Source organism: Gorilla gorilla, chromosome 19 (assembly GCF_029281585.2).
Source record: "Gorilla gorilla gorilla isolate KB3781 chromosome 19, NHGRI_mGorGor1-v2.1_pri, whole genome shotgun sequence".
Classification (NCBI taxonomy): domain Eukaryota; kingdom Metazoa; phylum Chordata; class Mammalia; order Primates; family Hominidae; genus Gorilla; species Gorilla gorilla.
Window position 1 is genome coordinate 24,892,879 of NC_073243.2, and position 18,645 is coordinate 24,911,523.

At 41.1% G+C, this 18,645-nt stretch overlaps 1 protein-coding gene across 5 annotated transcripts in view; it reads left to right on the forward strand.

The window, feature by feature from the left end:
• CFAP52 (cilia and flagella associated protein 52) overlaps positions 1–18,645 on the forward strand; it is a 63,709-nt gene that overhangs the window by 35,681 nt on the left and 9,383 nt on the right. For all 5 annotated transcript variants that reach the window (XM_019013668.4, XM_063700625.1, XM_019013669.3 and 2 more), the window contains 3 exons: positions 2,840–3,010; positions 13,155–13,303; positions 17,539–17,684. In XM_019013668.4, the coding sequence (XP_018869213.3) occupies positions 2,840–3,010; positions 13,155–13,303; positions 17,539–17,684 (466 nt within the window). The remainder of the gene's footprint in view (positions 1–2,839; positions 3,011–13,154; positions 13,304–17,538; positions 17,685–18,645) is intronic.

Sequence of the window (18,645 nt, forward strand, 5' to 3'; positions counted from 1 at the left end):
AGTGAAGCCTCATCTCTACAAAAAAATACAAAAATTAGCCAGATGTGGTGGCACATACCTGTAGTCCCAGCTACTCAGGAGGCTGAAGCGGGAGGATTGATTGAGGCTGATCAGTCAACCTCAAGGTTGAGGCTGGAGTGAGCCATGATCATGGCACTGAACTCAGCCTGGGTGACAGAACGAGACCTCGTCTCAATTTTTTTTTTAAATAAAAAAGCAGTGTATACATTGCCATTTTAAATTCAGTGGCCAAGATTGGGCTTATTGAGAATGTTTTGGACCAGTTTCATGCTTGTATGAAGGGAAATGAGGGAGGGAGGAGTCTTTAGAACAATATTGGAAGCCTTCCAGGTTATTATACATGCTCAAGTTTGAAAGCCACAGCCCCAGAGAATGCTGGGAGCAGCATTCATCAGGAGCCTGGTGCCTGGACAACCTCATGGAATAGACACTTATAAAACCTGGAATCTGATTTCTGGAGAGAGAGAGAGAGAGAGAGACAAAAACAGAGAGAGACAGAGACAGAGAGAGACAGAGACAGAGAGAGACAGAGACAGAGAGAGACAGAGAGAGAGAGAAGCTCCTCTCTTAATTTACAACCGAACCTGAATCCTAATACAGGTGAGGTGGGGGAGAAGAATGATGAGAAACTTAACCTTAAAATAGCAAAAATCAGGAGAGGAAAGAAATAACATCCAAGTATTATCGATAGTACAAGATGCAAGAAATAAAATCAAGTAAAAAAAAACTATGTTGGGTTATCTCTGGATGTATGAAGTGAATATAGTAAATTAACCTTCTAATTTTTTAACTCTTTGTTTTTAGTGTGTGTACATTCCCATTATGATGAAGATAAACTCAAAGTAATTATTACCAGGTTTGTGCTATCACTGTTTCCAAAATAACCCTGTGTGACAGTGCAGAATTAAATCAGATGCGGTGGTTTCCACCTGCTGGGCTTTTTGTAGACTGAAAAGGCCGCTCACATGAAAAGTCATGGAGACTGGAAAGGGAAGATGTATGATCAAAATGGACAGCTCCAGTGCCAAGATCTTTCCTTTCCCCGTTTTTTTTTTTTTTGTTTTTGTTTTGAGATGGAGTCTCGCTCTGTCGCCCAGGCTGGAGTGCAGTGACGTCATCTTGGCTCACTGCAACCTCCGCCTCCCGGGTTCAAGAGATTCTCCTGCCTCAGGCTCCCGAGTAACTGGGATTACATGTGCCCGCCACCAAGCCCAGCTAATTTTTTTTTTTGTATTTTTAGTAGAGATGGGGTTTCACCCTGTTGGCCAGGCTGGTCTCAAACTCCTGACCTCAGGTGATCCACCCGCCTTGGCCTCCCAAAGTGCTAGGATTACAAGTGTGAGCCACCATGCCCAGCCTGTTCTTCCCCTTTTATCCCTAGGCTTCATTTTGTCTTCTGAAGTTCCCAGATGCCAATAGCCAGTATTTCTTGGTTGTCATCTGTGGGCTAGCGTACCTTATCTTCACTGCAACACTTGTAAAAGAGGAATTATTCTGTGGTTGAGTAAACTGAGGCCAGAGGTTTCTGACAACTTGTCCAGAGTCACAAACCTCTAGTTAGTGCAAGAACTGAGGTTTAACTTGTCATCTTCCTTTCGTCATTAACTGTTCTGTGTCCCACCAATAAACCTCTAAAACGCTGTATTTCCCATGCTGGCTTCTTGCACAAGAACCTGCGTTGAATTCTTCATTGTCTAAACTAAACTAGTTACAGAGAGAGTCTATCCTAGGGCCTCATTCATGTATATACTTTTTTTTTTTTTTTTAAGTTCATACTCATTATAAAGGGAAGAGGGAGAAATCTGAAATGTAGAATAGGAAAAACCAACTCCTTAAGGTTCTGGCAAAGACAACCCCTAGTTTTTCTCTTTTTTCTTTTTTTGAGACAGAGTCTCACTCTGTCATCCAGGATGGAGGGCAGGGATGAGATTGTGACTCACTGCAGCCTCCAACTCCTGGGCTCAAGTGACCCTTCTACCTCAGACTCCCAAGTAGCTGGGACTATAGGTGCGCACCACCACACCTGGCTAATTTATTTTATTTTATTTTTTATTTTTAGAGACAGGGTCTTGCCATGTTGCCCAGGCTAGTCTCAAACTCCTGGCCTCAAGTGGTCCTCCTTGCCTAGGCCATCCAAAGTGCTGGGATTACAGGCATGAACAACTGTACAAGCTCTGAAATGATTTTACTTATAAATAAAATTTTGTATTCTAATTTTTTACTTAATGCAAGCATCATAAACATTTTCAGTATTATGATGTAATCTTTTTATTATGGTAACATATACACATACTACATAATCTTTTAAACTTTTTTTAGGCAAATATTCTATGAAGCTGATGTTCCACAGATCATTTAACTATTCCATTACAACTGGGTATTTAGGTTGTTTCCAACCTTTTACTCTTTCAGATAGGGTTATCATAGCATCCTTTGATGTAAAGCATCTTCCCCCTGATTTTAGGATTATTTTTCAGAAGTGGAATTAATAAAGGGGTTAGTTGCTGTGGTCATTTGTACCCATATGCCTGCTTGGAATATTCCCTCTACCCAAATCCTGCCTGCATTGCACAACCCATGTCAAAATGTTATCTCACTGAAGAAGCTTCCCTGACTACTTTAACCTATGCTGACCTCTGGCTTTGCTGTTCGTGGGTACACCAACTTGTGAGTAACTCCTGCCTTTTCAACTGTGTCACTTCTGTGAGGGCGTGTCTGAAATTATATGCCTGATTTGTATCCTCTGCCATGCTTCACATGATTCGTAACTACTTACTGGTTGAGTGAATCTACTTCACTTTTGTGCTTCTCCCTAAAGGAAGATTCAGTTACAAGGCCGCATCACTTCTATCACACTTCGAGGAGAAGGACACCAGTTTCTCGTAGGAACGGAAGAATCGCACATTTATCGTGTCAGCTTCACGGATTTCAAAGAGACGCTCATAGCGACTTGTCACTTTGATGCTGTCGAGGATATTGTCTTTCCATTGTGAGTAGAAGAGAAAAACAAGAATGTGGAGATTTGATGCAGTGTGCCAGGGCATTTAACTTTATGAATGCATTTTCAATATCAATGAACATAGTTATGATTTTTCTCCTTAAATTTTTCTAGTGTGGTGAATTATTTTAAGAGACTTTCCATTGTCTTTGCCGTGCAATTATATTAGCTTTCCAATTCAAATTTGAGTTTCTTTAGAATATTGACTTTTCTAATAAACCCCTCATAGAAAGGGTAAGTACCTGACAAAACCTTTCTGTTTTCTTAATCCCATCCGGAGAAAGCTTAGTACAGACAGTCCCTGACTTATGATTTTTTTATTTTATGATGGTGTAAAAGCAAAATGTATTCAGTAGAAACTATATTTCAAGTACACATACAACTATTTTGTTTTTCCCTTTCAGTACAGTATTCAGTAAAGTACATGAGATATTCAACACTTTATTATAAAATAGGATTTGTGTTAGATGATTTTGCCCAGCTATAGGCTAATGGAAGTGTTCTGGGTATGTTTAAGGCAGGCTGGGCTAAGCTAGGATGTGCAGTAGGTTAAGTGTATTAAGTGCATTTTCGACTTAGGATATTTTCAATTACACTGGGTTTATCAGGCATATAGCCCCATCTTAAGACAAGAAGTATCTGTGGTACCTGTTTTCAAACTTCTTTCCTGTCATTTGTACCTCTTGAGGTCTTCTAGATTTCGCAGGCTTCATGGTGGTGGGTATTACGAGGGCTTCTGGATCTAGTTGCTGTATTTCTTGGTAAATCTCACCCAGCACAAGTAAAACAAATAACTACCAGCAGTTTTGATATCAAAAGGAGCTTCAGTCAGATGTTCTGGTATTTGATTTTGTAACACATTTTGTCTTTGGTGAGATTCATTTCATGAAGTTGGTCAGTTTTTGCTCTGAAATTCCTCAGTACTTAGCTTAATTTATAATACTCAACTTTCAGCAAGACTTATATTCAGACCTCAGTTTTTGTTTTGTTCTTTGTTTTTTGGGGGTTTTTGTTTGTTTGTTTGTTTGTTTTTGAAGCGGAGTCTTGCTCTGTCACCCAGGCTGGAGTGCAGTGGTGGGATTTCGACTCACTGCAACCTCTGACTCCTCGATTCAAGTGATTCTCCTGCCTCAGCCTCCTGAGTAGCTAGGATTACAGGCATGCGCCACCATGCCCAGCTAATTTTTTATATTTTTGGTAGAGATGGGGTTTCACCTTGTTGGCCAGGCTGGTCTTGAACTCCCGACTTCAAGTGATCCACCCGCCTCAGCCTCCCAAGGTGCTGGGATTACAGGCGTGAGCCACTGCACCCGGCCTCAGACCTCAGTTTTTGAGATCTTGGGCTGTAGTTTCAGTTCCCTGAATCCCTGTGATTAGGTCTTTCTTTCCGCGTTATTTCCAACAGTGAAAATGGCTGCTGCTTTCCCACTAGGTGAATCTTTATTTGCAAGTTGGTCATTTTCTTTTGGTCTCACCTTTTCCCCCCTTTTTTTTAAATAAGCACTTTAGTAGAATTAATCTGTAAAACTGTTTGGCCCTGGTGCTTTTTTTAAGGGTAGATTTTAAACTATCTTTTCAATTGCTTATATAGTTATTGATCTGTTTGGGTTTTGCATCTCTTTCTTTTCCTTTTCCTTTCCTTTTTCTTTTTCTTTTCTTTCTTTTTTTTTTTTTTTTTTTTTTGAGACTGAGTCTCGTTCTGTTGCCATGCTGGAGTGCAGTGGCACGATCTTGGCTCACTGCAACCTCTGCCTCCCGGGTTCAAGCAATTCTCCCACCTCAGCCTCCTGAGTAGCTGGGATTACAGGCATGTGCCACCACGCCCAGCTAATTTTTATATTTTTAGTAGAGATGGGATTTCACTATGTTGGCCAGGCTGGTCGCGAGCTCCTGACCTCAGGTGATCCACCCGCCTTGGCCTCCCAAAGTGCTGGGATTACAGGCATGAGCCACCACGCCTGGCCTCTCAAAATATTTCTCTTGCCATCAATTTTACTTAGTCTGATATTAAGATTACCACATCTTCATTCCTTTAAAATAACATTTACTAATTAGGAATTTTTGCTATAATGTAATACATGAATTCATTTATTATAAAAATTCATTTGTTTATTAAAAAATTCATTTATTTATTAAAAAAAGGACTTCTGGGAAAAATTGAATTAGGCCAGGATTTCTCAACCTCGGCACTATTGACATTTTGAGTTAGATAACTTGATATTGTGGATGCTAGTCTGTGCAGTAAAGGATGTTTGGCAGCATCCCTGGGCTCTACCCATCAGATGCAAGTAGCAGCTCCTTCCCTGCAATTATGACGACCAAAAAATGTCCCCAGACCTTGCCAAACTTCCCCTGGTGGCAAAATTACCCCTAGCTGAGAATCACTGGGGTTAGGCCAGACCTCTTACTACTGATGCAATTTTGTAATCAGAGCGCTAACAAACCAGTCACAATTTTAATAAACTATTAGCACAGTTAGAAAGAGTTTATTAAATTCCTAATAACAAAGAAATACTGCAGTAAATATAGGACTTCGCCTTTTAATAAGTAAGGGTAACTTTCTAAAAGGAGATTTAAGAAGACTTGAGGCTGCTGAGTTGTGAATATGAACTAAACTAAGAGGAAGAACATAGAATAAATGTATGGTACTGCATTCTTCATTTACTTGCTAATTTAGTTGTGTTAATGTTCTTTGTTTTCAATTGCTATTACTTTATATACCAAAGCATTATTATACTAAGATAAATCATGCATGAACCAATGAAACTTGTGTAATATTCTGTTAGGTTGGTGCAAAAATAATTGCAGTTTTACCAATTGCATATGAGCTAATATTCATTATAGAGATGTGCATTGCAGCAAAAGAGAGTGTATTGTCTTTTTTCAACTCTTTATTTTCAACCTATAAGTGTTTAGTTTTAGGTAAGTCTTAGTCTTTTAATAGAATTTAATTCATTCATACGTATTACTATCTGATAAGTTTATATATTTTTCTGTTTAACATGTTTACTCTTTTTGTCTTTTCTTGTAGCCGTCATGTTTTATTTGGTTCTGTTTTAACCTTTGCTGCATACAACTTGGAAACTATCTACTTTATTTGTATTCATTTAGTGGTTACCCTTGAATTGTTTTTTTTTCTTTTAGGACATAAGGTCTTCCTCTGTCACCCAGGCTAGAGCACAGTGATGCAATCACAGCTCAGAACTCCTGGGGTTAAGCAATCCTCCTGCCTTAACCTCTGGAGTAGCTGGGATGCAGGCATGTACCACCATGCCCAGCTAATTAAAACAAAAAAAAAAATTTTTCTTTCTTTTTTTTTTTTTTTTTCAGAAACAGGGTCTCACTATGTTGCCCAAGCTGGTTTTCAACTGCCATCCTCATGCAATCCTCCTACCTCGGCCTCCCAGAGCACAGGCCTCTCAGATTATAGGCATGAGCCACTGCAGTCAACCTCTAAATTTTTAATATACATATTTAAGTATAGTTTTTCATCAAAGACTCCAGTTAACCAATGTTTGTATCTAATCTGCCAAAAAGGCAAGAGTCTCAGCATATTTTTATTTTCACCTTTCCTCCACCATGTCTTATGTTGAAATTATTTGGAATTCTAGATCTTTGCTTTTATCAGTCTCTCTCTCTCTTTTTAACACATCAATCCCCTTAGATTCTTTTTGTTTTGGAATTCTTTCAGAAACAATCTATATACAGAAAATATGGTCTCAGCCAGGTGCAGTGGCTCTTGCCTGTAATCACAGCACTTTGGGAGACTGAGGTGGGAGGATAACTAAAGCCCAGGAGTTTGAGACTAGCTGGGCAAGATGGTGAGACACCCCTTCCTCATCTTTACAAAACTAAATAAATAAACTGGACATGTTGGTGGCACTGCCTCTAGTCCCAGCTACTCGGGAGGCTAAGGTGGGAGGAAGTTTGAGGCTACCATGAGCTACAATCACACCAGCGCACGCCAGCCTGGGTGACAGAGTAAGACCCTGTTTCTATTAAAAAAAAAAAGAAGAAGAAGAAGAAGATGATGATGATGATAAGAAAAAAGAAAAAAAGAAAATTTGGTCCCAGCTTACCTGAAAATATGTTTGTTTTACCCTCAGACTTGAATAACAGTTTGGTGCAGTATAAAAAGAATTTTAATGGAGTTTGTATTGAAGTATAACATATATGCAAAATACATAAATCATAAATAAGCACCTCAGTGACTTATCACACCTGTATGACTACCACCCTGGTAAAGCAATAGAACATTTTTATCATCCCCCAAACACCTCTTCCAATCACTACCCTCACCCTCCTACTTACTACCGGAACTAGTCTCATAGATTAGTTTTACCTGCTTTTGAACTTTATGTAAATAGAATATTTCAGTATGTACTTTGGAGATCTTTTTTCTTCTTTGTGGAAGCTTTTAATGTAGTTAGTGTCATACAGATCTTCTTCTCCTTATTGATTTTTAGTCCACTTGTATTATCATTTACTGAGAAAAATGTTAAGGTCACAAGCAATGAATGTAGAGTTCCACCTTTATTTCTCACAGTTTTTGTTTTGCATATCTTAAAGCTCTGTTATTAGGTGCTGTTAATTATTTGTTATATCTTTTTGCTGTATTGACATTTTTATTAAAGTATTCCTCTTTGTCTCTAGTAATTCTCTTTGATTTGAAGTAACTGTATAATTTTAATGTACTCATTACAGCTTTCTTATGCTTACTCTTAGCATGATATATCTTTTTTTAACCCTTTTATTTTTCCACGTGTCTTTATATTCAAAGTACATCTCTTGAAACAGCATATACTTGGTTTTTACTTCTCTATCCATTCTGATAATCTCTGCTTTTATTTGGAATGTTTAATCCATTTACATTTAATATAATCTTTCATATGTTTGTATGAAATCTTTATACAAACTCCATCAAACTCCATCAATGCAATATTATAATTTTTGCTTTAAAGAGTCATAAACATTTTCAAGAAATTAAGAGAAGAAAAAATTTAAAATGTCTTGTGTGCTTACTTATATATTTGACTATTTCTGATGGTCTTCATTCTTTCTTATATATCTAAGTTGTCATCTGTTACCTTTTCCCTCTCTAAAGAACTTTGCTTAGCTTTTGTTTGTTTGTTTGTTTGTTTGTTTTTTTAAGAGACAGGGTTTCACTCTGTTGCCCAGGATGGAGTCAAGTATCTATTCACAGGCATGATCATAGCACACTGCAGCCTAAACACCTGGTCTCAAGTGAGCCTCCTGCCTCAGCCTCCTGAGTAGCTGGGACTAGAGGTGCATGCCATTTTGCCTGGTTCATTTAACATCTTTTTAAAAGTATAAGCCTCTACTGAATAATTATTTCAGTTTTTATTTATCTGGAAACATTTTTTTAGCCTTTATTTTTGAAGAAAGTTTCACTGGTTACAGAATTCTTGCCCGATTATTTTCTATTTATTCATTAGTTTGAATACATCATTCCAGACTTTCTATTGAGAAGTCATTCTGTATTCTTATGATTTTCTTCTTTATAATATGTCATTTTTCTGTTTATATTTCAACATTTTTTCTTTGCTTTTGTCTTTCACCAGTTTGACTGTGATTTGTCTTTCTCTTTGTGTTTATCCTTTCTTAGCATTTGTTAAACTTTTTGAATCTATAAGCTGATATTTTCCACCAAATTGAGAAGTTTTTCAGCCATTGTTCCTTAAGAATTTTCACCTTTTCTCACTTCTGTTCCCCTGAGATTCGAATTATCTGTGTTTAGTAATTTGAGATTTTCCCACAGATCTTTAGGCTGTTCATTTTTCTTCAATTTTTAAAATCTTTTTAAAATTATGTAATCTCTATTAAATCTACCTTCCAGTTTACAGATTTTTCACCATCTCCAATCTGTCATTGAGTCCACCTAGTAAATTTATTTTAGTTATTGTACTTCTTACCTATAGAAGAATATATAACTGCTATAAGGTATATAATTATAATATTACATATATAGTTTCTAGTTCTCTGTTCAGATTACCTATCTGTTCACTTATTGATGTGATAATTTCCTTTAATATTTTGAATGTATTTTAAAATAGCTGCTTTAAAGTTTTTGTCTGCTAATCTAGTACCTGGGTCTACTTGGAATCAGTTGCTTCTGACTCTGCCTTTTTTTGAGTCATATTTTCCTATTTCTTTGCATGTTTGATAATTTTTTGTTGTTGTTGAAAACTCAGTATTATATAGAATACACTATAGCAACTCTGTTCTCTGAGGATTGTTGGCATGGACTCAAACTGCAAATTTTGCCTCCCCATAGTATGCATCAGCTGTTATTCTCATGACTTCCCACTGCTGCTTTTTTAGCCTGGCCTTGGGTTCTTCTGTGTGCTTGCATTATTTAGCTGTCAACCAAGGGTTTATGCAGAGATGAAGCTCATCCTTTCCATGATTTCCTTTCTTTTAGTGACTTCTCCCTATTTTCCAAATATTCTGTTAATCTCAAGCTCTGACACTTGAAGCCTGTGAGGTTCAGCTTCCTGCCATCCAAGCTGAGCTCAGTTGGGGAATGTATTTACTTAAAAAGGCAAGCAAACAAAAAACAAACAAACAAAAAACCTCTCAGATTGACCCCATGTAGCTGTCTTTAGCAGTAGAATCCTTAAAAAAAATCAATTAAAAAAAAAACAGTAGAATCCTCCCTGGTCTCTGCCTGCTTGCTCTTCCTCTTGGTATTCCCCCCATACATATATAATTTAGCTACCCAGCAGAGACTTGGGCAGTGTTTATAACCAGAATTTACATCTTATTCTTGTGGTTCTCTTGCCACTAGGATATTCCCCCTTTAAATTCCAGCTGATTTTCTAGCCCTCAACTCTGATTTCTAGCATTGTTAGCTAGAGATACATGTATAATTTAGCTACCCAACAGAGATTTGTGCAGTGTTTATAACCAGAATTTCCATCTTATTCTTGTGGTTCTCTTGCCACTAGGATATTCTCCCTTTAAATTCCAGCTGATTTTCTAGCCCTCAACTCTGATCTCTAGCATTGTTAGCTGGTAACGCTATGGTTTTTCTGCCACCTTTTTCTACAGCCACCATAGCTGTGGGAGTTGGAGGCTCCCACATGTGAGAAAGCCACATGCTAACAATTCTCAACCCTTTCCAGTTGCACTCTTAGAAGAGCAAACTCTTCCTGATTTCTATCTACTTTTAGAGGTTTTTGGTGTCATTAAGATTTTTGTTATTGTTGTTAATTCATCCAGTTTTTCTAATTGTTATTTGTGAGAAAATGTGTGTGAACCAGTTCAGTGCTCCAGCCTTACAAGATGTACTCTCTACTTATACTTTTGAGCCCAGTTTTTCTCTACAGCTCTTATCTGGCTGATTTCTATTTATCCATAATGTTTCTGACCTATGTGATGATACTCTTTCCTGCTTTCCTGTATTGTTAAGGGCAAAATTATGTACATCTATAGCTACATCTATATCTATAAATATCTTCATTTCATGGGATTTTAGGTGGGAGAGAGGGAGCACATGGGCTTGGTACCTCATCATGATCCAATCAATTGGGTTCTTTCTGGAACTTAACCTCTCAGACCCTAAACTAAGAACAATCTACCATTTGAATGGTTCAGTTTTGAACTAGACTTGACTGCCAAGGAAGTGGATAGGCCATCAAGGGTAGAGAGTTTGGAAGAAAGTTCTTTTTTTTTTTTTTTGAGATGGAGTTTTGTTCTTGTTGCCCAGGCTGGAGTGCAATGGCATGATCTCAGCTCACTGCAACCTCTGCCTTCTGGATTCAAGTGATTCTCCTTCCTCAGCCTCCCAAGTAGCTGGGACTACAGGCGCACACCACCATACCCAACTAATTTTTGTATTTTTAGTAGACACAGGGTTTTGCCATGTTGGCCAGGCTGGTCTCAAACTCCTGACCTCAGGTGATCCACTCACCTTGGCCTCCCAAAGCGCTGGGATTACAGGCATGAGCCACTGCTCCTGACCTGGAAAGTTCTTTGGGGGCATTGATTTCATGATATTTGATTTTCATGAGTGGTCCATGAATACACCTCTTTAAGAGCTTACTTCCCTCAGAGGAGGAGCTCATTCACCAAAGGCATTATCTAATATAAATATCTCTAATTTTAAATAAATATTAACATTCTAGTGTTGACTTGATTTACGTTAATCAACACTGTCTGGCAAGAAGCGCCATCACATCTGTTGTCTCATTCCAGTAATTACTCTTTCTAACTAAGTAGTCCATTATTATAACTGTAACACTAAGCCCCAAGCATTAAATGTGTGGAAGGGATCCACTTATTTTTTGTTTTAATTCTAAAGTGAGTAGGTCTTAAGAGAAAAGGACTCTTTTTTGAAATGTGTTCATGAAAAAATGTAGACATTGCTTGAGATGTACTGAAATCTAAAAATTAGCTTTAATCTCCACAGAGACAAGCTAGAAATTTATACTTATGAACCAAATGGTCTTTACTGTACCCCAATATTACTTCTTCTTATTATTCGAATTGGAATAATCTGTAATCTTTTGACACATTGGTAATTTACATTGTATTTAGAGGTTGCCTTTTTTTTTTTTTTTTTTTTGAGCTTGACAGACAAAAGAAGGGTTTTGGGTTATCTGCAAACTTGAATTCTGGCACCATTGTCTTTTCCTTTTTGAAAATTTTAATAAGATTGTCTGCTTGGCTGGGCACAGTGGCTCATACCTGTAATCCCAGCACTTTGGGAGGCCGACGTGGGTGGATCACCCGAGGTCAGGAGTTTGAGACTAGCCTGGCCAACATGGTGAAAGCCCGTCTCTACTAAAAATACAAAAAATTAGCCAGACATGGTGGCACATGCCTGTAATCCCAGCTACTCGGGAGGCTGAGGCAGGAGAATCGCTTGAACACAGGAGGTGGAGTAAGCCGAGATCGGACCATTGCACTCCAGCCCAGGCAACAGAGTGAGACTCCATCTCAAAAATAAATAAATAAAGGAATAAATAAATAAATATTGTCTACTTTACAGGAAAGGGTTTGTTTATTCTCTCTTAATACAAGCAATCCAAGGCTGTATTTATCTCAAGAAATGTTATAGGTGTCGACTTATCTTCAAACTCAGGTAATATACATTAAATATGTTCAGCTTTTTGTTTGTCAATCATACCTCAATAAAGTGGTTTTTATTTTATTTCATTTTATTTTTAGAGGCAAATTCTCTTGTCTCACTCTGTCATCCAGGCTGGAGTGCAGTGGCACGATCATAGCTCAATGCAGTCTCCAACCCCTAGGCTCAAGAGATCTTCCTTCCTCAGCCTCCTAAGAAGCTAGGGCCACAGGCATGCATCACTACACCCAGCTAATTTTTATATATTTTTATTTTTTGGGGAGGCAGGGTCTCACTATGTTGCCCAGGCTGGTCTTGAACTCCTGGCCTCAAGTCATGGGATCCTCCTTTCTTGGCCTCCCAAAGTGCTGGGATTACAGGTGTCAGCCACCACATCGGGCCTCAATAAAGTAGTTTTATAGAAAAGACAAATGTTACTTACTATCCTCCAGTCTACCAAGACTTTGTGAGAATTTTAAATTGGCTTATTCTTTTTGAGCAACTTTGTCCCAATCCTTCCTAAAGAGAAAGGACTACAAAAGATGGTCCACAGATGATTAGAGGGCATTAAATACCGTTTACACAAGATGTTTCAAATGGTCTGTAAGATAATCATCAAGCCTTCAGATAATAAAAGGCATCCTTCCCTATATTCTTTTTTTTTTTTTTTGCGATGGAGCCTAGCTCTGTCACCCAGGCTGGAGTGCAGTGGCCCCATCTTGGCTCATTGCAACCTCTGCCTTCCAGGTTCAAGCGATTCTCCTGCCTCAGCCTCCTGAGTAGCTGGGATTACAGGCATGCACCACCATACCCGGCTAATTTTTGTATTTTTAGTAGAAACGGGGTTTCACCATGTTGGTCAGGCTGGTCTCAAACTCCTGACCTCGTGATCCACCCCCCTGGCCTCCCAAAGTGCTGGGATTACAGGTTTGAGCCACCGCGCCCAGCCTTTCCCTATATTTTTGTGAAACACATTTTGGTGTCAAATATGCATCTGGGAAACTGCATCTTTTATGGTTGCATCTCTTGATGGCTTCCTTGCAGTGGCACTGCTGAGCTATTTGCAACCTGTGCCAAGAAGGACATCAGGGTGTGGCACACATCATCCAACAGGGAGCTGCTGCGGATCACCGTGCCCAACATGACCTGCCACGGCATCGACTTCATGAGGGACGGCAAGAGCATCATTTCAGGTAACGTCCACATGTCAAGATCTGGCTTGGGGCTCTAGCTGCGGTTTTGATTCTTGTCACTCTCCTCCCATACTAGTCTCTACACGTGGATAACCTAGAACAGCCTCCCACTGTCCACCCCCTTCTTGCTTCTAATCTAGCCTCTCTTTGGAGTTTCCTTCCAGCTGGGAGACTTTCTGAGCTAGGAAGGACCAAATAGCAATTTCTCCTCTCCCACATTGCTGCATATAGCGTGTATCTTTCTCTCTAGTAGGAAAATTTAGAAGTTCAATTTTGAAAAGGATTTTGAAAAGGACAGGTCCCCCATGTGAGGACCCTTTTTGTTGTGTAAGAGATAAAAACCTGACTCAAACGAAGTGATGTCTCAAAGGGAATTTATTTTTAACTCAATTTATTATTTTATGCCATTTAGCATAAATTATAGGCAGCATGATATTCCACCTCTAAAGACTTCAGCATGTATCTCTAAAAATGTTTTCCTTTAAAACAGTAATTTCTCAGTATTGTCTTATGCTAAATCTATCTGTAAATCTCCCCAGTGCTCAGAAAGTACATATACTGCTTCACATCAATGAAAAGTTCAGTGGATTTTTAGGGACAGCTATTAAAATGGTGACACCAGGAAACCATCTCACCCCTCTTTTCTTTCTTTCCCTTTCTTTCTTTTTTTTTCTTTCTTTCTTTCTTCTTTCTTTTTTCTTCCTTGCTTGCTTGCTTTTTTTTTTTTTTTCTCAGATGGAGTTTCACTCTTGTTGCCCAAGCTGGAGTGCAATGGCGCGATCTAGGCTCACTGCAACCTCTGCCTCCCGGGTTCAAGCAATTCTCCTGTCTCAGCCTCCAGAGTAGCTGGGATTACAGACACGCTCCCGCCTCAGCCTCCCAAGTAGCTGGGACTACAGGCGTGTGCCATCAGGATGGGCTAATTTTTTGTATTTTTAGTAAAAACGGGTTTTCACCATGTTGGCCAAGCTGGTCTTGAACTCCTGACCTCAGGCAATCCACCCGCCTCAGCCTCCCAAAGTGATGGGATTACAGGAGTGAGCCACTGCACCCGGTCCTCACTCCTCTTTTCTTGGCCCTGTCTTCTCCTCCTTGTTAGCGTCCCTACCCCACCCTGCGCATGTCTTCTCCACATAGGGCTGCCAGGAGCTCTGGGCTTACCTTACATCTAGAGCGAACACGGCTCAGGACAGAAATCTTGGAGTCCTCACTGCCTCCCCTTTTTCTCTTATGCCCACATCCACATCCCCTGATGATGCTCATTTCAAAGTACATCCAAGGTCCCTCACCCCTCATTATCTTCCCCCTTATCCTAGCCACCAGCATCTCTCCCCTAGATTGCCCTCGTACCTTCCTACCAGGTCTCCTTGCTTCTCTTCTCACACAGGATACTTTCCCGCAGTCTGTTTTCGACACAGAAGCCAGAAGCCAGAGGTCTGTTTTAAAATGTAAGTCAGGGCCAGGTGCGGTGGCTCACGCCTGTAATCCCAGCACTTTGGAGGCCGAGGCGTGAGCCACCGCACCTGGACCTGATTTACATAGCTGTGATTACAAGCATGCGCCACCATGCCCAGCTAATTTTTGTAATTTTTTTTTTTTTTTTTTTTAGAGACGGAGTCTTGCTCTGTCGCCCAGGCTGGAGTGCAGTGGCGCGATCTCGGCTCACTGCAAGCTCTGCCTCCCTGGTTCACGCCATTCTACTGCCTCAGCCTCCCGTGTAACTGGGACTACAGGCGCCCGCCACCACGCCCGGCTAATTTTTCTGTATGTTTAGTAGAGACGGGGTTTCACCGTGTTAGCCAGGATGGTCTGGATCTCCTGACCTCGTGATCCGCCCGCCTCGGTCTCCCAAAGTGCTGGGATTACAGGCGTGAGCCACTGCGCCCTGACCGATTTTTGTAATTTTTTGAGTAGAGATGGGGTTTCGCCTGAGGTCAGGAGTTTGAGAACAGCCTGACCAATATGGTGAAACCCCATCTCTACTAAAAATACAAAAATTAGCCGGGCGTGGTGGCGGGAGCCTGTAGTCCCAGCTACCCGGAAGGCTGAGACAGGAGAGTTTCTTGAACCCAGGAGGTGGAGGTTGCAGTGAGCCAAGATCGCACCACTGCACTGCAGCCTGGGTAACAGAGCCAGACTCCATCTCAAAAAAAAAAAAAAGAAAGAAAGAAAGAAAGAAAGAAAGAAAGAAAGAAAGAAAGAAAGAAAGAAAGAAAGAAAGAAAGAAAGAAAAACATAAGTCAGAATTTGCCATATTTAGGGCTCAAAAGTCTTTTACCCTCTAAGAGTAAATGACAAAGATCCCCCCATCACCTACAAGGCTCCATGTGACTTTCTGTCCTCCTTCACCTTCTTACCTGGAGCTCTTCCTCTTACTACTCACCCCTTCTAGCCATACTTTCTTCTTGCTGTTCCTCAAACACACTGGGCATAGATAGAGCCTTTGCTCTGACTCTTATGTCTGCCTGAAATATTCTTTCCCTAGATACCTCCATGGCTCACTCCCTCACCCCCTCACCTCCTCAAATCTTTGCTGAAATGGGATCTACCTTTAGCATTCTATTTTAAACTGCTAAGGTCAAGAGGTGACATTAAAGCTTATGAGAGGGTGCCAGCCATATGAAGACCTGGGGAGAAAACATTCCAGGCAGAGGGAATAGCAAGTGCAAAGGCCCTGAGGAGGGAGATCGTTTGGTGGATTTGAGGAATAGCAAGAGGGCCAGTGTGTCTGGGGCTTAGTGGGTAGTTGGGCTAGGGGGTGCAGGGACAGCCAGTAAAAGAAGTTAAAAGAGATGGCGGGGGTCGGGGGGCGGGCACAAATACTAGTTACCATGGAGGATAAAGGAGTTTGGATTGGATTTTAATTCTAAGTGCAGTGGGAAAATGTTTTGGAAAGTTTTTTTTTTTTTTTGAGATGGAGTTGTGCTCTGTTGCCCAGGCTGGGAGTGCAGTGGTGTGATCTCGGTTCACTGCAACCTCCGCCTCCCGGGTTCAAGCGATTCTCCTGCCTCAGCCTCCTGAGTAGCTGGGATTACAGGCATGCTGCCACCATGCCCAGCTAATTTTTGTAATTTTTTTTAGTAGAGGTGGGGTCTTGCCATGTTGACCAGGCTGGTCTCCACCTCCTGTCCTCAAGTGATCCACCCGCCTTGGCCTCCCAAAGCGCTGGGATTACAGGTATGAGCCACTGCGCACAGCCTCCACTTTTTTTTTCTTTTTTTGAGACAGGGTCTTGCTCTGTTGCCCAGGCTGAAGTACAGTGGCAGACTCTTGGCTCACTGCAACCTCCATCTCCCAGGTTTAAGTGATCCTCCTACTTCAGCCTCCCGAGTAGCTAGGACTAAATGGGCATGCCACCATGCGAGGCAAGTTTTTTTTTTTTTTTTTGTATTTTTTGTAGAGACTGGGTCTTGCCATGTTTCCAGGCTGGTCTTGTGCTCCTAGACTCAAGCAATCCACCCACCTTGGCCTCCCAAAGTGCAAAGTGTTGAGATTATAGATGTAAGCCTTTTTTTTTAAAATAAAAAAGGAAGTTCTTGATCAAGCAGATGACATACTTTTTTAAAAGGCCACACTGATCCCTGCATAAATAAGTGGTTGTAAGCAAGAGTGGAAGCAAGCATAAGCTGTTATCACAATCCAGGAGAAAGATGGTGGTGCCTTGGATGAAGGAGGTACCAGTGGAACTGTTGAGAGGCGCTCAGATTTGAATGTTTTTTAACAGTAAAGCTGGTGGAACTTGTTGATGGATTGGATGTTGGATTGGGTTGGGTAGATGGAATTGAGGGTAATCAAGGAAGACTCAGGCTGTCGGCTTAGTCAACTGGATGGGTGGAGGCAACTTTACTGAGATGGGAAAGATAGTGGAAGGTGGAGGAGGAGCATTCCATTGAAAGATTGGGGTACGTGGGATAACAACAATTATTTGGAAATGTTCAATTATATATTTCAGGCACGATATCATCTAGCTAGTTGGGTGTACAAGTCTTGTGGTTCATGGGAGAGGTGGGAGTGGGCCTCCCTCCTTTCTCCTCTCCCCGTCCTCCCTCACTTGGCATGGGATGCACCTGTAGAAGGGAAAGGGGCCTATGGTGACCAGCATTCAGCTGAGCTGGTCTCTTTCCTCCAGCACAGCGCCACTCGCCAGGCCTGCCTCTCCTTAGTGAGGCCAGCAGCCTGTGGAGAGAGGGTGCATATACTGATCCTGCCTGCCTTTTGTTTCCCTTTCATGCCAGCATGGAACGACGGTAAAATCCGAGCCTTCGCCCCAGAGACAGGCCGACTGATGTATGTCATTAACAATGCTCACAGGATCGGCGTCACTGCCATCGCCACCACCAGTGACTGTAAAAGGGTCGTCAGTGGCGGTGGGGAAGGGGAGGTATTGAAAGCAGAAATTTGAAAAAATAACGCTCTATTTAGAACAACTGCCCTATAGGAAGCCATCTATTTGCTTTTAAAAATACACAGCTTTGCTAGTATTCAAGCAGGACCAAATTGACATTTTGATGAGATCTGAAAATATGTCATAAATAAAAGTTCTAATATTATAAATGTATACTTTTTTTGAAATGGAGTCTCACTCTGTCACCCAGTCTGGAGAGTGCAGTGGCTCAATCTTGGCTCGTTACAACCTCCGCCTTCCGGGTTCAAGCGATTCTCCTGCCTTAGCCTCCTGAGCAGCTGGGATTACAGGCGCACTCCATCACGCCCAGCTAATTTTTCTATTTTTAGTAGAGATGGGGTTTCACCATGTTGGCCAGGCTGGTCTCAAACTCCTGACCTCAGATGATCCACCTGCCTTGGCCTCCCAAAGTGCTGGGATTACAGGTGTGAGCAACCATGCCCGGCCTATAAATATATATCTAAGTACATTTGTACACAGAAAGGACATTTACAATACAGACATGAAAGTGTTCTATGTGGACTAGAGTTAAAGAATTCATGCGAGTGTTTTGCCAGTGTTTTGGCTTGCTTGCTCTTTTCCTCTGAGGATCGTGGTTGTATAAATTGTCATCTTATCTTTTTTTTTTTTTTTTTTTAGACGGACGGAGTCTCCCTCTGTCACCCAGGCTGGAGTGCAGTGGCACAATCTTAGCTCACTGCAAGCTCCGCCTCCTGGGTTCACGCCATTCGCCTGCCTCAGCCTCCCGAGTAGCTGGGACTACAGGTGCCTGCCACCACGCCCAGCTAATTTTTTTTGTATTTTTTTAGTAGAGACGGGATTTCACCGTGTTAGCCAGGATGGTCTCGATCTCCTGACCTCGTGATCCGCCTGCCTCGGCCTCCCAAAGTGCTGGGATTACAGGCGTGAGCCACCACGCCCGGCCCATCTTATCTTT